The sequence below is a fragment of the Cololabis saira genome, chromosome 9 (genome assembly GCF_033807715.1).
Source record: "Cololabis saira isolate AMF1-May2022 chromosome 9, fColSai1.1, whole genome shotgun sequence".
In the NCBI taxonomy this organism is placed as follows: domain Eukaryota; kingdom Metazoa; phylum Chordata; class Actinopteri; order Beloniformes; family Belonidae; genus Cololabis; species Cololabis saira.
This window is the reverse complement of record NC_084595.1, coordinates 11,257,270-11,279,489: the sequence shown is the minus strand read 5'-3', so window position 1 is coordinate 11,279,489 and position 22,220 is coordinate 11,257,270. Positions and strand designations below refer to the sequence as shown.

Genomic DNA, 22,220 nt, shown 5'->3' with positions numbered 1-22,220 from the left:
GTTTTGATGTATTAGATGTAAGCCCAGTGGATATTTAAAGCTTACAGAAGGCTGCATTTAACTGCTGCTATGTCATTCCTGCAGTATTTCTGCAGGTGTTTTGGTCACTGCTATTATTTGTAATATACAGGACTCTTAGAATATTGTGATTTTCTGTAAGGCATATAAAAAAACTAAAATGTCATACATTCTGGATTCATTACAAATCAACTGAAATATTGCAAGCCTTTTATTATTTTAATATTGCTGATCATGGTTTACAGCTTAAGAAAACTCAAATATCCTATCTCAAAAAATTAAAATATTCTAGGAATCTTAATCTTAAACTGTAAACCATAATCAGCAATATTAAAATAATAAAACGCTTGCAATATTTCAATTGATTTGTAATGAATCCAGAATGTATGACATTTTTGTTTTTTTAATTGCATTACAGAAAATAAACAACTTTATCACAATATTCAAATTTTCTGAGACAGTCCTGTATTATGTTATTTGTAATCAGCACAAATTATCTGTCCCCATATGACAAAATCCACCACCCCCCTGATCTTTTTTTACAACTCGTCCTGCCTGCAGACATGTACAGTAGTGTGCACTTTAAGGCTCTGCGCGTTACACTTCCATATACGGAAACATTGATTGCGTAACTGCGCGTGACGTCAGAGCAGTCACAAGACTGCAGGGTCCGACGCGTCCGCGGCCTCAGCTGCTCCACATCGGCGTTATTACGCACAGTCCTGCACCATGACCGCCGGGAACCAGCACTTACGGGTCTCCTGGAGCCGGATAGCTGTCTACTCTTCATGAAACTGGCCCAACATCGGATTCACGGAGAGAAAAGTCCCCGAGGCGGTGGTGTTTGGTGAAGTCAGCTGTTCCCTCTCCCTGTCAACAGTGCGCGTCCTCCGGCGCTGAGCTGCCGGCTTGGCCGGCGCGTCTGCGGCTCTCGGAGCTCGGAGCTCGGAGCTGGTGGTGTGGTGTGGGGGATGTTGTCCGTGCTGTCGTACGGGAGACTGGTGGCCAGAGCCGTCATCGGCGGGCTCTCTCAGACGGACGGCCGCGACTACAGCCTGGTGACGGCGAGCTGCGGATTCGGGAAGGATTTCCGCAAAGGCATCCTGAAGAAGGGCATGTGTTACGGGGACGACGCGTGCTTCGTGGCCCGGCACAGATCCGCGGACGTCCTGGGTGAGCACTCGGCTGGTTTAATAACTTTTTATTGTATTTTTATGTATTTTGCATAGAACACAATACCCCCACATCTCAACTTCCAATAGAAAATTATGTCAGTCAAAGTCCATACACACCAAGACTTCATAGTGCTAAAATCATGGGCAAGGGGCAAGGGCAAGTTTATTTATATAGCACAATTCAACACAAGGTAATTCAAAGTGCTTTACATCGACATTAAAAGCGGCGAGAAACAAAAATTGTTATTAAATTATGTATCTTATTAAATTTTTTATGTACCAATACCTGATGTATTATTTTTATAAGAATATATTTGTATCTAGGAAATCTGAGGAGGTCTCAGGGTTTGTTTGTTTTTTTGTGTATTTTTTTCTTATTTAGGTTATAAGGTTATTATACTGTATGTATATGTGTAATTTATAGTTGTTCTGCTGTGTGACTGGGCTCATTCATAAGCTACAGTAGCTTCTGGGGAGTCCCATTTTACAAACCTCGATTGATTATTATCTGTATTTGTGCTTTTTAATTATTTGTAAATAAACTCTAAACTCAAGACATAATTAGACAGTAAATAACAAATACAATTATGAGAAAAGAAGATAAAATAATAAAAAGCACAAGTTGCTGATTTAAGATTACACTTAAATAACAAATAAATTAAATAAAATGATAAGAAAAGAGGTGAAATAATAAAAAGCACAAGTTGTTAAAAATCATGCAAAATAATCTAACCAAAAATTCTACTCATTGCACTAATTGAAAATACCAGATAGTACTACCATATCAATGACTCTGAAATAATAATTAAATAGTTAAATAGTCTTCCTACCCTACTTCATGATGAAGGGGACTTCATCATGAAGTAGGAAACACTTCATGTCATAATTTTCCTATCCTAAGTTGAGGCTGGTCCGTTAAAGAACCAAAATGATATCCAAACATATACCCTCAAAACAAAACGGAAACAAAACCAAAAATCTAATAAAACAAGCAGACATCAATGGTGGGAAAACCCCACTTAAAACAAACAAGACAACACAAACCATTGCACTCAGATCTTACCATTGTCACTATGCCTTACATTGACCTATGGAATTCTTAAAGTCAAATTCTATATGAGGTTGCCATATTTTTAGAAAGTCTGAGGATCTGCCTTTACTCTTGTAATTCATATCGTCAAGTGTAAGGTAGCTTGAGAGTTCATTCCACCGGTGGACTAATACTGGGGGTTTAGATTCTTTCCAATTTAAAGTTCTATCTGATCTAGATCTATATCTGCATTGATATTTGTTCCACTTGTCTGACATACTAGTTCCCAAAAGACATAAATGACACATGACAAATACCTCAACATACCTGTTTTGGATTTAAAAATAAGGGACATTTTCCGCCACCAGCCCAACCGAGGACCAGTATCTTACTGTACTGTATCTTACAGTACAGTATCTTACGTTTTAAGACAGGTTTACAAGAAATCTGAAATATCTACCTTTCAACCACTTACAAACTACAATTATGAGCTCAGAATCTGATAGTGACCTTTGTTGACACATTCCTATGTATGTAATTCCTATATTAGTCTAAATTAGAGCACACTTATTTTAAATATTTTCAGTTTATATACACATTGATTGTCTTCAAGTGAAACCTTTACATTTTCTTTTAATTTGTCATTTTCACTCATGTGGCTCTCTCAACCATTAATGTCTGAGGTAATTACCCAGTAGAGGTTGTAAAATCGTCTGTGTGCTCAGAAACACTGAGATGACGAGGTTAGGAAGCAGAAATGGGGATGACTTGAGCAGGCGTCCTCCTGCCCCAGCAGGAGGACGCCTGGGGATCGATGCTCTCCTTGTATGGTCAGCAGAGCAGATGCTGGCGTCCTGGGACTAAGAACACTGAAGTTTCCTTTCCAGGAAAATGTTGGATCCAGCCGAGCAAAAGATCACAGCTGTTACTACAACACACTGATCGCAGCGTATTTCTATAAAAAGATGAATCAAAGAGAAAATTATTGATGTTTTTTGTATTATTATTTAAGAAGGGTACTGCTTTTTAAAGTGTTGGGGTGAAGTAATGTGGATAAGGAAATTATAAAACAATAAAAGTGGACACTATTCAGCTTGATATAGAAATATTTGAAAGTAACAGTGTGACAGATCCAAGGTTATATATTTCTGTACATGCTGGCTGTTTCATTCTTCTGTAAGCCAGGCTTTTCCTGTACTGGTTGTTATTTTGCACATTTTAGAACAATACCATCTCTTTTTTCTGTCAAGCAGCTGCATGTTCTTCTTAATATTTAATCTTGTTCAGTTAATGATTATCTGCGTCTTACTTCATACTAAAATATCAGCTTGGTACCGTATCAGTCAGTTCCCAGGTGTTGTTTTGAAAAGCATCATTTCAGAGGAGGTATGGCATGAGAAAGGACCCTGCTCTTAAAACAATCCCCTGTTTGCTTTTCAGGTGTAGCAGATGGAGTAGGAGGATGGAGGGACTATGGCGTAGATCCGTCGCAGTTTTCGAGTACATTGATGAAGACGTGTGAAAGGCTTGTGAAGGAAGGACGCTTTGTCCCCAGCAACCCTGTGGGAGTCCTGACGACGGGCTACTATGAGCTACTGCAGAACAAAGTGCCACTATTAGGTGAGTAAACCAACAGAGTTCTTTTGTATTTATAAGAGTTTAAGCTACTTAAATTTGTTCTATAGACACATTATCAGATATTTAGTTTAATAGACTATAAAATACAAATCTCCTTCTGTGGATCATGTCTGGATCATGTTCCTCATGTGCCAAGCATTTACCTGTACAGTTTTAGTGAGCACAATGAGGTGTGATCCTCCTCTCGGTGCATGCTTTAATTACAGTATGCTGTGCAAATCATGCACACTGGATTTCCTCATCCACTACATCTAATCTTGTTTGAGCAGCTGCATTACAATACATTGACACCACTGATGTATAGACATACTTTTTCTGCCCGTAAAACGGTACTTTTCCACATGGTTTCTATTCGAGCTACACTGTCTAAGGGCTCGACTGTTTCTGTGTGTTTAGTTCAGTGGCAGCTGAGTAGAGATTTTTGCATCATGAGTCACAACAGCCAGATCCCATTAAGAAACCATGGGAATGTTCCAACCAGTATCCCTTTCCTCCCCTGGACTCCCCAGCAAAATGTGTAGTACATACATGTTAAATCGGCACACGAACGTACAGGGCAACAATCAGCGTCTTAGTGAGTGGCAGTACTTTTCCACCCAGTTCTCACATGTGAAGCTTGGAAACAACACTGCATTGTGCTGGTCTTTGCACGGCAAAGGGAATGTTCTTGAGGTCGGCCGTGTGTGTAATTGTTCAGTTCTGCTGTAGAGAAAACAGAGTAGCAGAGGAGTGAGTCACTGTGCGTGAGGAGTTATGAAGGTTAATCCTAGAGTTTGTTTCTTTTTTTTTTTTTTGGGTGGGGCCCATGAAGCACTAGCAGGGTGTGGTCATGCAGCGTCTGCCTGCTCCATCAGCTCTGTCTACTCATATTTCCTTTCCATAACAATCTGTTTTTGAAACAATGTGGCAGAGCTGCTTAAAAAATGTTATTTCCCTCCAAAGAGACAGAGATCTGTAGTTCGGTGAGTGTTTTTTTATATCGACTGCGTGCAGATATAGGGACTCCAGAGAGGTGTCTTTCGTAAAAGATTATAAATATAGTGTAAATAATTAAATGAAAGGCAAGTAAAGCCTCCTCTGTTCTGGGGTTTTCTGGGGTATTGAGCGCTGGGTCATTCCCCGTTGTCACACCTATACTGAAAAAAAAAAAATAAAAAAAAAAATCATTATTTGCTTTCTCAACAAATATCTCCTGTAAGGAGGAGGACCACAACTGATGGTTTTTCTTTCTTTTATAAAATTTTTACTTGTTGCAAAATATTTCCAATTTTTAGAGTCCATATGTGAAATAAAAACTGATGTAGTGCAATAATTCCCAACAGTTCCATGTTATAGAAGCTTAATAGTCATTATTTGGAATATTGAATATGCAAAAACTTGCATTAAATTTGCAATCCGGTTTCCTACAGGTTGCTCTTTTTTTCATAAATTTGTTGTACTGTGATAATGTGCATTTACCTGCACCCAACCTCTTTCCAACCTTTGCCTGACGGACTGTATGCATCTGTGCACGTCTCTTTTGTAGGGAGCAGCACAGCTTGCATTGTGATCTTGGACCGGCAGAGTCACCGGTTGCACACAGCCAACCTGGGAGACTCGGGTTTCCTGGTGGTTCGGGGTGGAGAGGTGGTCCACCGCTCAGATGAGCAGCAGCACTACTTCAATACCCCCTTCCAGCTGTCTATCGCTCCCCCAGGGGCGGAGGGAGCAGTCCTCAGTGACAGGTGAGACATCCTACAGGACGTACTTTTTTGTGCATCTGCTTTGCTAAACACATGTTAGCCCAAATATTTAGGGGGGGGGGGGGTGTATTTATATAAAGGTTGATGTACCGGGGCTCATTTAGTACACAGTGTAAAATTATTCATATGCCAAAACTTCATGTGGTCTTATCAAATTTCATGAGGCTACGATGGCATACAGCCACCTTAAGGTCACACCAAACGGTCTTACTTGGATTGACTTTGACAAAGTCATTTAAGACCTTTTTTGCAAACTGCTTTTGTGTCGTATTTTTTAGCTGTAGGAGAAATCACTCTACTTATTATACGATTATTTTGGGCCCTCATTTGTGTGATATTCAGCTTTGCGTCAGTCTTGACATAACCACATCATAATTCTACCACCACCATGCTTTCAGAGGAATGGTGGGTTTGTGAGAAGTGCTGGATTTACACTTGGCAGTAGTTTTTTGCTCTGAAGGTGACAGAAATTAGTTTTGGTCCAATGTGAACATTAGCTTCTTGATGCATCATACACCTGATGGGGTGCATGGCCATATTGACAGATATTCAATCTCTGCTGTGGATCTTTGCAGGTCCTGAAGTGTTGTCTTTACTGCTTTTGATCAATGCCCTCTTTGCAAAGTCTCTGAGCTTTGGTCAGCAGCAATTTCTTATCACACTGGCAGTGGTGCCATACTCTATCTCTTGTTCCTATTGATTTGTTGTTTTTTTGTGTGTGTGTGGAATGACCAAATAGGGTTATTACTTTTTGTAAGATTATGTTTGTGGGCTGTACAGGTCCTGCTAACAATACAGACTGTGTGCAGACATATTAAAACAGCTTATCTGTTACAAATTGCTCTGCAGAATCAATTTTTCTTTAAAGCTATTATGCATGTTCCACATGTAGGAATGTTTGGTGAATATATCCACTGTACCGACTTGAGCACAGTGTGTCACAGTGGGTCATGGCCACGTGCTGCCATGTCTCGTTACTGTAGCACGCCAAGCAGCGTCACACTAGACGTCAGTGGAGCGCAGGATGTTTGCCAAGTGTTCGCGCTTACCCCGGTCAAAGTCTGCAGGCTGACGGGCCAAACCAAGAGTCAACAGCCAATCCTGCACCAGCAGGCGCAGCCACCTTTTCAGTTATTCATCCTTAATCTGGAAGATTATTTTAAGACTCTTAAAAGTGTTCCTGAAAAACCTGGCAAATTATAAACCACATATGAATCAACCGAATGTCAAGAGAGGTGCTTTCTTTTCTTTAATTTCTTATCAACATTAATTCAGTTTAAAGTAATCCGCTGAGTTATTGAAATTATATTTTATATTTTTAACTAAATTGAAGGGTTTGCACCGTAAATTAGAGTGCAGGAAAAGATTATTCTTTGCAGCCTGAAGGACGTATATAGCAACCAGTAGCAGAGTAGATGTGGTCAAAACATGAATACAAAAACATTTGATGTTCAGCAAAAAGCTTCTTTACAAAGGTTTTGAGCATATTTATGTGGAAAGATGAGAACAAGCGGTGATTGTAATGTCCCACGACATAAATTTGTTTTCATTGCGTATCAGTTGGCATGTTTTCACTTGCTTATCGTTCAAAAATGATGTATTCTTTCTGAATTCCGTCACAGATTTAAATTAATTGATTTTGCTTATTACTGAGGATTATCTTTAGTTACGCTTGAGCGTATGACTGCATTATGATCTGAAGTGTTTGTTCCTGCTGGAATTTGAGAAGCAGCTTTGTTTCATAGATGCTTATTAGACTCATGATGGTTAATTAAATTGGACATGCTGTTTACCCTGTACATAGATGTCTTACACGTCCATGTGCAGTTGCAGAAAAAGCCACAGGACAGGTTGTTCTGGGATCTTTGGCTCAGTGCGTGTTCACGCGGTGCAGACAGTTTTGTAACGAGCAATGTTTATGTCTGACGACTAGGGGGTGTGCTGCAGGGTTAAGGGCACCATCCAGAAACAAACATGACACCAGCAGATGGACTGATTTATAGCATTTAGCACATTAATAGTGGGGGATTCTGTTGGTCCTGGCAGTTCTTTCCAAAAACTACATGTGATGCTTCTTTGAAAAGATTATCATCTTGCACATGTGATAGATTTTTCCATAATCAGGTCAGATGGAACTTTTTGTTTCCTCTCACGCTCTCTATTTTAAAATGAGAGGATACAAAGTTGTATTAAGATACGAGGGGCAAACAAGATGAGTTGTTTTTCTTTTCCAAGCTTAGCCCTGTTGATGCCTCATGTAGATTTGTGTGTGTGTGTGTGTGTGTGTTCCTACAGCCCTGACGCCGCAGACAGTTCTTCCTTTGACGTACAGTTGGGTGACATCATCCTCACCGCCAGCGATGGGCTGTTTGATAACATGCCTGACTATATGATCCTGCAAGAGCTCAAGAAGCTCAAGGCAAGTCACAAACATATCTACTGATGAGATGGAATGGGGATTATCTTGAACAGGGAGGGGGGAAAAAAGAAATTTAACGTGTGCTTTCATTTTTTTTTTTTGCTCATTAGACTGCAAACTACGAGAGCATTCAGCAGACTGCTCGCAGCATTGCAGAGCAAGCCCACGTACTGGCCTACGACCCCAACTACATGTCACCTTTTGCACAGTTTGCCTGTGACAATGGACTGAATGTAAGAGGTAAGTGCTGACGCAACACGACGCCGTCACTATGTTCCGGGGCTGACTTTGTCAGAAAATGTGTCATTGGGTGAGTTGTTCAGATTTACAGGATGCTGTAAATGTCACAAAGCCAGATTAGCATCCTCCAGTTTCTACGTCTGTATCTCTGCCCGACTGCACGTTGTGCAGCGTTCACTGTACCTCATAGCTGCACTGAGCTGCAATAACGATGTAAAGAACCACACTGCATGGAAAAGGGGGTGGAGTACCTGACTTCACCCTAAAACTGGACGCTATGAACAGAGCTTTTAAGAAATGGTTGAAAAAGAAGTTGACGTACTGCACTGAGGTTAAGTCAATATCACATGACACATGTTGCAGCATGACTGCAGTGGTCTATCAGGGTCGGTAGTCTCAACATGACCGACGTGCGGGTAGAAAGGACACCTTCACTCAGCATAGTCATCATTATTTGAATATACAAGGCAAACCAAACACCACAATGATTTGTATAACCCTGAGTCAGAAGTTGCATGACGGGCCTTGATACTCCTCACTCATCAGCGCAGTATTTTCAGCACCTCTTTCATCAACACAGATCTATTTGTTTAGCACGCTGTGGAAAAAGTTTTTTTTTTAATCTTTTTATTTCACAAAAGAAAGGCAATCAGATACATCCTTAATATCGGTAGGTCTTACAATTTTCTTACGAAAAATAAATAAACTGGGGGGAAAAAAAAGAAAAAGTGAGTGAATCAAAATATGGAAAATAACATCAGTAAGTAACAATAGGGGCATCAAAACTCAAATACCTACAGATACATAAAGTAAATTACAGCAATCAGCGGACAATGAAGTTCTCTAAACCAGAAATTAATGGGAACCAAAATTCTTGAAAAAGATGGCCACGATTATATTTTTCCAAGGTTAGTTTTTCTAATGGTAGAAATGTTGAGTTGATCTACAAAAGTCTTATAAGATGGAGGGGAATCATTCTTCCAAAATAAAAGTATACATTTCTTTGCAAAGTAAGTGATCAAAATTAATATCCTGCATTTTTTGTTATCTAGTTGTAAATTATATGTGTCATTTAATAAATATAAATTACTGCTTAAATCAAATTTTTTTGTCCAGGATTGATTGTGTAAGGGAATTAGTTGAATTCAATAATTTTGTAATCTGTCGCATTCCCAGAACTTATGTATGAATGTCCCCTCCATCTTTTTACATCTGGGACACTTATATATTATATATACTGATATTTTATGCATTTTTATTGGAGTTAAGTAGAATTTGTGGATGAATTTAAAATAAGCTTCCTTGATTGTAGAATGTAGAAAAAGTTTGACTCTTACACTCGCTAGCTTTTTTAAATAAGGAACAACACTAATTATGAGTATTTTCAGTTTTTACTATTAAAATATATGTTCTAATTTGTCTCTGTTTTCTGTGTGCGCAGGAGGAAAGCCAGACGATATTACAGTGCTGCTGTCCATAGTGGCAGAATACACAGACTAGACGAGAGCATTGATTGGGAAGCATCTGCCCCTGGGAGCGATGACCTGCTTTGATTCCTGCTGGCCAGGATGTAGGACTGACGCCTGATGCTTCCTCCACACGCACAGGATCTGCAGGATCATCCTCTTCCTCCGGCCAAAACGAAAAATATGATATGACCAATTCCATTTGGTCGTTAGTGATCAAATGAAGCAAACACGAGAGCCAAACACTGCCTTTTGGCCCCGTTGTACCGTTGGCATCTTTGCGGTTTTCCACTGCTCATTGGATAATCCCATTGCCGAGGATCAGCAGTTATTGGGCTCGTCGGAGATGAGCATCCTGTCTGAGGATAAGTCGTCTTCCTCTGGTGCGTGGCTCGGGCAGGGAGGAAGTGGAGGTTCAGAGATGTAGCCAGACAGTAGGTGTTGGAGTGTTTAAAACCCCTGCATGCTGGACTGCCAGAAGGGAATAGGTGAAGTCTAGTGGTAATGTTAAGAAGGGAACGTACAGGAAATTGACATCAATTAGGACTGAATTTTGAAAGCTGATGTTATTAATGAGGCAGTTGTAGTTAGAGAACCTTAATCAGATTGACTGGAACCTTTTTGGGTGCAGTTAGCATATGTTCATTAGGTTCATATGACCGGTGTGCTGTTCAGGGAAGTTTCGTTAAATGAAGTTGGAGTTGTCTCTGTTTTCAACAAAAAAAAATCAACAAAGTATGTGGCAGACACCTGTAGTCCATCTCCTAGGGCAGGTTGATCCATTAGGATTTCATATTGAAGAGCGGCAGCTGCCTTTTTCAAAACAATGCAATGCAAGTGCTGCACAGATTATGTTACTTAATGGGAGGACTATTTATAGTTCAAAAGCCTCTCTAGAGATGTACCGTGTCAAACTGATGCCCTCCCTTTAATGTTCCAGCTACCATTGCTGGCAAAGTCTTGATTGTGTGTGTCTGTGTGAGTGCGCATGTGTGTGTGGGTGATGAATGCATTCTTGCTCATCATGTGTGTAATTAATGTCTCTTAAATGGATGTGAAGGCTCCAAACTTCTCCATATCCACTGGACTCAAATTGGTGTAGCAGCCTTAAACGCACAAACAGCTCAAGAAGCATATCTGGAAAAAAAAAAGCTAAGATGCAATGGAAGTTGGTCAGGTGACCAAATGTATTTTTGTAACTTTGTTTCTGTGTTGTCATTCGCTGCCTCAGAGCAGCTTAAACTGTGGTTCACAATCAACTTTCTTTTTTTAGTTTTCCCTCCCCCTCCCGCTGGCTTCCAGTGGCACAGTTGTATACAAGTCGGGCCGCCTCAGATTTTTGTCTGAGCAGTGGCTGTTACGTTTCCCATACACCACTAAACATTTTGCACTTTGGCTTTTCTGCAGCTTTTACCTGCAGTTAGATTTATAAGCAGAGTACATCTTTTGTGTATTAGCATTATAATGTGCCTTGTATCAGGCACTGTTGATACGGGCAAAACGTCCACAGTTTAACTCGTACCCGACTGTGTGCCAGGTATTAAGCACCGAGCCTGAAACTGTAAAGTAGACATTAAAGTTGAAACAGCATTTCCCATCATGCCCTGCTGTCTAAACACAAGGGCCTTTCGCTTCCAGTAGGTTGAACCTTCTTGTTCTTGGATTTTTCTTTTTTTTCCTGCACCTTCTCTTTGGCTTGTAGACGGTGATAAAGCCATTTTTGCGCTGAGAAAATCCTCCCTGCTGATCTTTTAGATCACTGTTTACAATCTGCACTAATTTAACGCACAGTTTCCCTGCTTAAATGAGTTAACGGTGAAAAACTGCAGCTTCAGCTGCCGTTTTGAGATCACACCGACAGAGATGCATCAGATTCAGGCGGACGGCAAGAGCAGAAAATGTGAGTTGTGTTATAGCACTGAGGGCAATCTAAGCAGCCTTAACACAATTACAAAGCCAATACCCCAGTCTTTGGCTACAGACACTGTTATCTTTGTGGTTCCTGCTTCGTGATTCCCACCTGCCCTGAAACTCAGTTGGTCTTTCATCTACAGACTTTGTATGAACCACACGATTGTATATAGTGTACAGTTCAATGCAGCTCGAAACTCTGTGTATGTGTGGTGTGTGTGTGTGGGTGGGGGGGGTGAGCTATCTGTACATTATTTAAATAAAGATTATGGTATTTATTATCCTGCAGTCTTTGCTTTAATACAAGTATAACCTGTTATTTATAGATAAGAGCACTATTTGGCATTGCTACGCTTGTTGAACAACAGTCGCTGAGGCGTTTTCTTCACACCAGCTGGCTGGATGTCTCCAGGGCGGTAATCTCCCATCCAGACATTATCACCCTTAGCTCTGCCTGCCGCGTGTTACCGCTCTGAACCCAGGCTGCTGTGCATGGCCAGTAAAAGATAATGCTTAGGAACACTTTGTACACTGTGTGTGCAGTTCCACATACCTCAGATATCAAGCGTGAGACAAGTTCCCATCGACACCTTAGTTTATGTTTTCACAGATGAGAAAATATTATGTTTCCACACAACTGTTATCACTAATCTCAAAACAAGAAATAGGAATTCACGTGACAACACTTTAAACAAGTTATGCAACCTTCTTTCAGCTGTGAACAACATGCTTAGAAAAAAAATACTCAATCCAAATCCAAAAAGGTTATAGCACATTACTTCCGCATTTACCAGCCATGCTCTCACAGGGAAGGGCTTCGTGGTCAGGTTTCGTCCTCCATACTTTCCTCCTCGTCAGTGTAACATGCCAGAACAGGCAGTCCAGCAGCACGGCCGTCCTCACTCTCCTGCTCTGAGGACAAGGCCTTGAACAGGAGAGACCAGATCTACAGAGAAAACAAAGAAGCAGCAATATGGGAGTAGGCACATTCTTCATGATGTCAAATTTTTGCTGAAGTCTGTTTTCACAAAATATAATGTAATTAACTTGTGGGGAGGATTGACAAAATAGTTTTTGCATGAAACTGAGTATGTTTTAAAGTTCAGCACATGAAAACAATTCATATAGCAGCAGTAAAACAAGCCGCTAGTTTCGGAGTCGGATTTGGATGTGAAACTGATACAGGAGCAGAGAGGCTTGCTCGGAGAAAGGTCTCCCACCTGCAGAGGATTAAATAATTTGTGGGATTGTAATTCTCTGGTTCATTTACATAAAGTCGTAAAAGATGGTAAACAGGATGATGCATGTCTACATTACTTTTGTAAGCTAACAGGGACATTTTGAAATCACATCTTGCATGGACAGGAACCTGATGTGGTGAAATGAGAACAGGGATGACGAATGAATTTCATAATCAACATTCTGAGTGTTTTTAACACCTTAGTGTACTTAAATATTTTAGGACTTTGCCGGGTTTGAATTTAAATGTCTTGTGCATGTGTTCTTTCTAAATTTCCTAATTATACTGTAAATCAATCACACTCCAACCCACTCCTGCTCCACAACCTTATTGCCCAGGATGTTTTGCTAAGAATAAAATATTAGTAGGAATTAATGAAATAAAACTAATTTTAGCAGCTTATTGATAAGAAAAAGATGGCTTTTATGTAATTAATAATACATCCCTGTATAAAAATATAAACAAAAGCTTACATGAATGCTGCTGGATACTGAAAAGATAATCGATCCCCCATTTTCAGTTGTGAATGGTCTCGGATCAAGTATTCAACATGGAGCCAGAAAAGATTCTACTTTTCATAGAGGTTTTAGGTTTGATTCACTCCAACAAGAGTCAAAATTGGTTATAATGACATGAAGCACGGACTTCCCAACTCTCACGCAGTACTGTTCTCTTTCTTCTTCCGTCACAACGCATGGTGAGGAATTATGCCCCTCCGGGCATATTTCCCAGTAAAGTTTCCAGCAAAACACTTGGCTCTTCTCAAAGCCAAGCAACCGAAAGTCAGGGGACAAACAGGAAGCTCTCGTTACCGTCGTGGGAGCTGGACTGGCGGCAGCACTGGCACATTCCTCGTTAGGTACGAAGAGTCTCCTAAAGTCGTCAGTCGGAGGCAGCAGATGAATCATACTGGGAGGGTTGATTATAGGGCTGCCTTGGCTGGAAGTAACAAGTTCTATTATATCCGGAATGTCAAGTGGCGTGTTGCCGTCTCCTTCGCTTACACCCGCATCTACAGCAGCAGGATCTGCACACCTGAGAACACACAAAACACACCGTGACACTGGACTTGTTGCAAAAATAAGCTTAACTTTATTGCAAGTTCCACTCTCTGCAAAGTGCCAAATAACAGTCCTGCTTCTACTCAGAAATGACATGTTTGAATGAAATCTGAGTCATGAGTATGTGGATTATCACTGAGCTTGAGAGGGTGATTTTGTAATACTGGCACATGTGATGGTGGCAGTGTGAATAAAAACAGTGGCTCGGTGTGGCATAAGTAGAGACATTTCACATCAAAGAGGTGACAGGACTTTACAAGAAATGCTAGCTGTGTTGCTTTCTGTAATTTCTCACTAAACGAAAAGCCAGAATCTAATGAGAAGACAGATAGTCGTAAACCACTTATTCAACAAACCTGACTATAAGTCATTCTCAATACTCAAGTATAGAAGTTACAATGGTGTGTAATAACATAATATTCCACAGAAATACAAAGAAAATAGCATGATTATTCAGCTTTACTAACACATTCGTGAAAAGGAGAGTTGACTTCAGCTCTGTAGGAGCAAACAAGGAAACAACCCTCCGCACATTAACCACACTGCATGTCATCAACGTCAAAGCAGCATCCACGCCACAGATGGAGTGTGCAAGCTGCTTTTGAAACGTCTCATGACAACCACAGGCTGCAACACTGTGAGGCCTCTGACTGAAAGAGAGCAGGTTTTGTTCGGAGCGTGTGTGCATTGACGAGCACAAATGTGCACAAAATACCCGACTGACTCGTCAAAGAGTCAGCCAAAAAAGTATCATGTAGCTGCAGTTTCAATTGTCAGTGTGAAGAGCACTGAAAAAAACAAGATAATAATACAAATATATATATATATAAATATATATAAATATTATATATATATATATATATATATATATATATATATATATATATATATATATATATATATATATATATATATGCAAAGTTTGAAATATCCAATACATTTCGTTCCACTTCATGATTGTGTCCCACTTATTGTTGATTCTTCACAAAAAATTACAGTTTTATATCTTTATGTTTGAAGACTGAAATGTGGCAAAAGGTCACAAAGTTCAAGGGGGCCAAATACTTTCGCAAGACACTGTAGATATATATATATATATATATATATATATATATATATATATATATATATATATATTGTATATGTATAGAGTTATATATTAATTTATATTTTTAATTTCAAAAAACACCATTGAAACGCGACCTTCTCGACAGGTCTGGGGTGTCTCTGCTGACTCCCGGCCAAATACACGAACCAAGCCGCTAATGACCCAGATGTTGAACAGTCCTGCTGGGACTGTTGTAACAACATCCACCTGAAGCCCAAAGCAAAGTGAGAGAGCTAGTAAAGCTGCACAGTGACATGAACAGCCGAGCAGGTCGGCGGTGACGAGGGAATTACACACTGTCTCACCGACACTGGGCCAGTAACACTATGCCTCTAAACCTAAAAACAGCCAACGAGTACAACTCGTCTTGACCGAGTGCCAGAAGAGAAGCTCAGGTAAAGCCCCATTGGGAAGATTCAATTATCTCCCCAACAGTCCTGGTTGTAGATCTTGGAAACCGGGCCAACACCCGACTCCAGACGTGACAGCAATGTGACTGATCAAAATGAAACCAAACCTCTTTGTTGTGGATATAATTCCCTTTACCACCGACATGCCTGAAAGTAGTGTGGCTGAAACTAACAGTATTCATTACCTGGATGAAGTGGGAGCTGGAGTCTCTGCGGGCTGAGGGGAGTCGCTGCTTCCAGAGTCATTAGTAGTCGCCAGCACCACGTTGGCCTCAAGGACCGTGTCCTCCACGGAGAAGCACACAGGCCTGCAAAGAGCAAAAAAATGCACACTTGGAGAAATCTGACAATGACAGAAATCTATCAACTGTCTCAAAGTCACTGTTTTAGCAGTGAATCCTAAATGATGGAGTTATTTCATAACATAATTAAATTATGCATTTATTTGTTTTGTTTTTTGGGTCAGCACTAGGGGCACTAAAGGTGAGGTATGGCTGGAAATTATATACTGTAGGTGACTAAGAGTTAGCGAAAGCAGGTAATGCATTGGGAGGGACTATGGTTTTTCACCAGCGACAGAGCAGAGAGGCAGCATTTAAATGATCTATATCTGCTGATTAAATGCTGGAAATGAACATCATTGAACCTGGAATTGCTTGGAAATTGAATGTTCACCTACTGCGCAAGCCAAACTGACCCGGTGCATCTGTGGCCTTTGCAATTGGATTTTAAACCTTTGAAGAAATTTGAATTTGCAGCATTTTTTAGACCAGGGGTCGGCAACCCGCGGCTCTAGAGCCGCATGTGGCTCTTTAGCACCACCCTAGTGGCTCCTGGAGCTTTTTCAAGAATGTTTGACCTTTTTTTTCTCCTTTTTTTTCTTCTTTTTTTTCCCCTTTTTTTTTATTTTTTTTCTCTTTTTTTCTTTTTCTTCATTTTTTCCTTTTTTCTTTCCTTTTTAATCTCGATCTTTTGACTTTTTTCTCGTAATTTTGACCTTTTCTCTGGAAATTTTGACTTTTTTTCTCGAAATTTTGACTTTTTTTCTCGACATTTTGACTTTTTTTCTCGACATTTTGACTTTTTTCTCAACATTTCGACTTTTCTCGAGATTGTACTTCAGCATTAGACTTTTCAATTTTTGCGGCTCCAGACATATTTGTTTTTTTGTGTTTTTGGTCCAATATGGCTCTTTCAACATTTTGGGTTGCCGACCCCTGTTTTAGACAAATGGTCACTAGACCCACCACATATGATCAGTCAACAGCCACAGATAAATAATCATAATAATTAGTGTTAATTACATGCCCAGGTTGGAAGACCTGTTACGTGGACAACACACAAGCACTATAATATGAAATATGAGTCCAAGGTGAAGCTAACTGCAATAACAATGATACTTACTGCCCTGCTGCACCAAAGTGAACTAACACAGAAAGGGAATGCGCTTCTGCAAAGGACAAAAAACCCTAAAAAACAAAAACAGAGAAAAAGCAAAGACACACACAGTTTTGACATGCATTTTGTGACAGTTAGGGTTAAACATTTGCAGTCGAGACACATTATTATCCTGCAAAAGAAAAACACAACACAAGGAGTAATTTGATGCCGACTAAAACCTGAAGCCCTATTTCTAATCCGTTCAAACACGATTTCCCAAAACTGACAGCAACAAGACGACCAGGTTGGCTAATGAGGAGTCTCGCGGCGGGGAGTCCAACAAACATTCCAAGACATTAGGGACGAGTTGTGTTGGGTACGAATACGGGTCAGGTCTTATTAGTGAAACGAGTACAAAGACTGTTCATTCCAACTTTTGCTTTGTTTTCTAAAGTGGGGCAGGAGGAAGAATTTTAAATGGAAACTTTGACAAACCAATTTTTCTAACTGGCTTCACTATTATAGAAATGACATTACACATATTCTGAATTTAATCTGTTTGGGTTATCGAATTGTTCAATTTGACATGACGTAGTAAGCTCAGTTCAAACCCCAAATTATGTGAAAGTGGCATGTCTGTTGAAATATTTTGCAAAATAAGACTGCTATTATTTTTTCTGCGTAGTAGTGCATCATTTAGTTCATCTACCTTTGCTACTCTGAGGGGAAAGTTACATGGCAGCATGGCAGTAGCAGAGAGCCAGGTAGAGGCTTTAGGACACTTGAGTGTGGAGATTACAAGACTAAAAATATCACCTCTTACATATGAAATCCACCTGGTTAGCCAAACTCACGCACGCACACCCTCTGGAAGATGCACACAGGGTTACAATCCACAAGCGTAATACACTCATGTGACTGGTTAAAGAAAAGAGCATCCGAAAATAGCTCCCATTACCCTCAACTCCTTCAGACAGAAGGTTATGTCCAAGAGGGCTCCAATCTGGAAGTAGTCAAACTCATCTGGGTGTAAGGACATCTCGGTGTGCATCTTTAAGTGACCTGTGATAAAAGCACATCCAAGTACTTAATTTACATTTTTACGAGGTTGTTCTTATATGCTTTTCAATCTCAAAGCTTGCGCAATAGCAGTTTATGTCACTTTCCGTCACTCTACAGACTCTGGCCCTGCACCAGAGCTAAAACACGCTGCAGCATTAATTCACCCTTTCCTTCCTCGCAGTAATTCCTCAGACTGACTCGCACTGCAGTCATGGACAGAGTGATTTCCTCCTGATACACAGGGAAGTGCATCACCATATCAGCAAGAAGCCTGCAGAAATAGAGAGCAAAACAAATGCAGACAGACTCAATCAAGGCAATGAGCAGAGAAACTTTATCCCGCTTCAGTTCTACTAAAAATGGCTTTCCGAAGACCACATACTTTTTGAAAATGTTCATGTCCATAAAAATAGAGCCATACTAAATTAAAGTTGCAAGTGTGTTACAGAGGATAAATCTTATTGCCCACATGCAGCTGAAATAATAAATGATCACTTTTGCTCTATTAAAAACCACTCTGTTGTTGAATCCAGTCAATTTCACAGTAAATCTATGAACTGGAAAGGATTATATATGAATTTATAATGCTTGAGCTTAGGTTTTATGTGATGAGTGTGTAATAAAAAGTCGAGGTTCAAACTTGGCCAAAAGCCATAAGCATTAAGTGAGATGGATGGATAGATGCATGGATAAAACTTGATAATGAATGCTAACCTGGCAGGAGCCTTCAGTATATTAGGACAGAGGTGTGGGGCAAACACGGCCTGCAAGGCCTCACTTTCCTGGAAATGTATGTTGTAGGTTTTAGTGATGCCTAACACAAAAAAGACAAGGTATCAGGAACATACTGCCACCAAGTGTTCACATTATGCAAGATCATATCTGCGCATCCAGATCAATGGTAGGTTTGGACAGTTTGTTTTTTTAAATATAAATTACAAAGATTTCAGGGTTTTGTGCCCCCACCCCAGCCCCATTTTACGACAATACAAGTTTTAATAGGAAACACAATTCCTTACCATGTCTGCAGAAAAACTGGATGATCACTTTGTCACTGGTAAAGCTGGCTGATATTTGACATCTTTTCACATTGCGTTCAATGGAGGTCAGACACCGAAACAGTGGTAGCACAGACTTGAGAGCAAACAGACACATTTTAGATAAAACTGTACTCATAATGGAATCACAGAGTGTGAAAAGGGAGACTACGATGACATGTGTGCAACGGTTCTAGCTTTTTGAGTTTGCTTGACTGATATACACCTTCATGAGCAGTTTGCATTTGAGTGGTTCGTTGCCCTGCTGTATTTGTGATTCCATCCTGTACTGCTGGAAGAACAGCGGTGAGAACAGGAAACCGGCATAAGCAGAATGAGCTGAATTCACTGATCTCAGAGCCAGCTGTTGAGGGAAAAAAAAAAGAGGACAGGAAGATCAAGTCCAGATGTGGTCCAACACCTGACCGTGACATCATAACTGAAGTAGAGGGGGTGCAAGTCAATACATGTTTCAAAAGGCAGTCATTCACGACTTGACTTTGTTGAAGTAGATGACAACTCAAACCCAGTTGGTGTTTGCTCACCCCTTTGACCGTGGGATCCAACCACAGCTCATCCCCGACCCGTGACAGGGCGTAAAGGGCCTTCCCAAAGACTGCAATTACACGACACGTCACCAGATCTCAGTTCAGAATCAGAATCAGAGTCAGGTTTATTGGCCAAGTCAGGTCAAACAAGACAGGGAATTTGACTAACTGTATAGTAGGAATGGGCGATATTTTATCGTTCACGATTTACCGTCAAAAAAATTCGATAAATTCCTGTTGATGATGTTTTTGTGTAAAGCTGATTTATGGTTCTGTGTGGAAGGAAGGAAGGAAGGAAGGAAGGAAGGAAGGAAGGAAGGAAGGAAGGAAGGAAGGAAGGAAGGAAGGAAGGAAGGAAGGAAGGAAGGAAGGAAGGAAGGAAGGAAGGAAGGAAGGAAGGAAGGAAGGAAGGAAGGAAGGAAGGAAGGGGAAAAAAGAAGGAAGGAAGGAAGGAAGGAAGGAAGGAAGGAAGGAAGGGGAAAAAAGAAGGAAGGAAGGAAGGAAGGAAGGAAGGAAGGAAGGAAAGGGGAGAAGGAAGGGAGAAAACAAGGAAAGAAGGAAGGTAGGGAGAAAAGAGGAAGGGAAGAAGGAAGGAAGGAAATGAGCCTGAAAGAAAGAAAGAAAGAAAGAAAGAAAGAAAGAAAGAAAGAAAGAAAGAAAGAAAGAAAGAAAGAAAGAAAGAAAGAAAGAAAGAAAGAAAGAAAGAAAGAAAGAAAGAAAGAAAGAAAGAAAGAAAGAAAGAAAGAAAGAAAGAAAGAAAGATAAATTCCCGTTGACGACGTTTTTGTGTAACAAACATGGCGGATCTGAGAGCGAGATAGATTTATAGTTGAAAAGGTGGAGTTGAATTGGTATTTTTTTTATCGTCATTTTTATCGTTATCGGGATAAATGCCAGAAATGATCGTGATACATTTTTTAGTCCATACCGCCCATCCCTACTGTATAGTAAATAGACAAATGACAGCTCTTATTAACATATTTTTAAAAAAGTGAAAGGTGCAGCAGTATGGGGTAGACATGGTTATTAAAAGGTGCATTGTTACAGCATATGATTGTGTTATTATTATTATTATTGCTGCTCAGTGATTGATTACTCTGAGACTATGAGGGATGAGAGTTCATCAGAGCAATAGCTTGGAGGAAGAAAGTGTCTCTGTGTCTGGAGGTTTTAGCGTCCAGTGCTCTGTAGCTAAGTTATCCTTTAACTTTAACTTTAACTGTCTTATGAGTTTTATGAGTTTATTAGGATCCCCATTAGCTGATGCAGTACATCAGCTACTCTTCCTGGGGTCCACACATAACAAACAGATATAACAATATACATTTACAAGTACTGAAACAATATGATCCATACTGATATTCCCTGCTTAAGTACACTTAACAGTCAAATAAAACAACCTTAACAGTAATAGTAATAATGCAAGATAACCTCAATAACAAAATGAGATTAAAAAGTATTAATGATAATAAAATATAAAATAAATAAACATTTTCTTCTTTAGATTTGCTCTTAGTATATATAAAGTGGGTCAACTAAAAGTCTCACATTTATCCCAAATCAGCCAAACTATTAAAAGTAAGCTAAATGTAGCAAAGCTAACCTCTTAGATTTGATTAAAAATTAATTGATAATAAACGCAAACATGTTCGCAACGAAAAATCCTTATTCAGGAGACAATTTTTAACCCAAGCATGTTAAAGTGAACAAAACTGTGCAGTTTGCACTTGTTTTTAAGTACCTTTGACGCCCTTCGATTCCATTATGCAATCCATGATGGAGGCGCCGGTGTCATGGGTAGTGTATTTTTGAAGGATCAAATACTCAACATCCCATATTATCCATTTAGCGTGGCAATCAAATTTTGAAAATCGTCTGTGCGCATGCGCAGAACTACAAAGTAGCATTTCTCGGCGGGTAGCAGAAATTGGCAGAACACCGGTTAAAGCGGGGCGACAGGTCAGCTAGTGGGTTCTGTCCCAACAGGAAGGTCGGGGGTTCGATCCCCGTTCCGTGCTGTAGCTGTCCAAATAAAAATGTTTGTTTCTGTCTGGTAATAAATTGTAACTTCTTACACATACCTAAATTGCTCTACTAAATTACAATATAAATGCAATTAATTGACAAATATGTTGGGGCAGCTCAGAATCAGAAAGGGGGTTTATTGCCAAGTTTGTTAACACACACAAGGAATTTGTTGTGGTGATTGGTGCAATACAGTAAAAGTAAAAGTAAAAATAAAAATATAAAAGCAAACAAGTATATGGAGATAAAATAAGAGATAGAATAAAGTAAAGTGTATAAACAGAAATGTACAATGAGGATTAAAAAGTGTTGGATATGAATCTTTACAAAAAGTGACGTAGGAAAGCATAGGGAACAAAATGAAATGCAACACCATCAAACATGAATTACAAGGAGGCTCACAACTTTTGGTTGCTGGCCTAACAGCAGCAAAAAAGATAATGGCCCGGTTTCCCAGATCAGTTAAGTAGTTCTTAACAGCGAAAGACTTCTTTCAAACCATCTTAAGGAGCCTGTGAAAGAAGTCTTTCGCTGTTAAGAACTACTTAACTGATCTGGGAAACCGGGCCAATACCAGTAAGATGGAAACCACCACATACGCTTAACATCTCCCATTGGTATCTGACTTTTCTTGACATTATCTATCTGGAAATATCTACAGCCCGAATCCATAATGCAAAACAACAAAATATTTTATCTTGGTATATGGC

General features: G+C 39.9%; 2 protein-coding genes across 2 annotated transcripts; one reads left to right on the top strand and one right to left on the bottom strand.

Moving 5' to 3' along the window:
• The first annotated feature begins 680 nt into the window (after positions 1-680).
• On the top strand, positions 681-11,914 carry pptc7a (protein phosphatase targeting COQ7 a). The gene is made up of 6 exons (XM_061730471.1): positions 681-1,191; positions 3,664-3,843; positions 5,387-5,585; positions 7,899-8,022; positions 8,133-8,262; positions 9,704-11,914. The coding sequence occupies exons 1-6, from the start codon at positions 990-992 to the stop codon at positions 9,760-9,762; spliced, it is 894 nt and encodes a 297-aa protein (XP_061586455.1). The 5' UTR covers positions 681-989; the 3' UTR covers positions 9,763-11,914.
• Positions 11,915-12,349: 435 nt separating this feature from the next.
• On the bottom strand, positions 12,350-21,260 carry rad9b (RAD9 checkpoint clamp component B). The gene is made up of 11 exons (XM_061729841.1): positions 21,227-21,260; positions 19,483-19,553; positions 19,164-19,301; positions 18,920-19,034; positions 18,615-18,714; positions 18,065-18,171; positions 17,797-17,900; positions 16,863-16,927; positions 15,644-15,766; positions 13,692-13,914; positions 12,350-12,585 (listed from the first exon to the last, which is right to left on the bottom strand). Exons 1-11 carry the CDS (start codon positions 21,258-21,260, stop codon positions 12,463-12,465), a joined length of 1,203 nt encoding a protein of 400 aa, XP_061585825.1. The 3' UTR covers positions 12,350-12,462.
• Positions 21,261-22,220: the final 960 nt, after the last annotated feature.

Bases quoted from the DNA above. Each gene is read 5' to 3' on its own strand.
- pptc7a (XM_061730471.1), top strand. From the start codon at position 990: ATGTTGTCCGTGCTGTCGTACGGGAGACTGGTGGCCAGAGCCGTCATC. The intron at 1,192-3,663 runs GTGAGCACTCGG...TTTGCTTTTCAG, and splicing joins CAGATCCGCGGACGTCCTGG to GTGTAGCAGATGGAGTAGGA. The intron at 8,263-9,703 runs GTAAGTGCTGAC...CTGTGTGCGCAG, and splicing joins CAATGGACTGAATGTAAGAG to GAGGAAAGCCAGACGATATT.
- rad9b (XM_061729841.1), bottom strand. From the start codon at position 21,260: ATGGATTGCATAATGGAATCGAAGGGCGTCAAAG. The intron at 19,554-21,226 runs GTACTTAAAAAC...GTGTAATTGCAG, and splicing joins GGAATCGAAGGGCGTCAAAG to TCTTTGGGAAGGCCCTTTAC. The intron at 15,767-16,862 runs GTAAGTATCATT...TGCTCTTTGCAG, and splicing joins CACTTTGGTGCAGCAGGGCA to GCCTGTGTGCTTCTCCGTGG.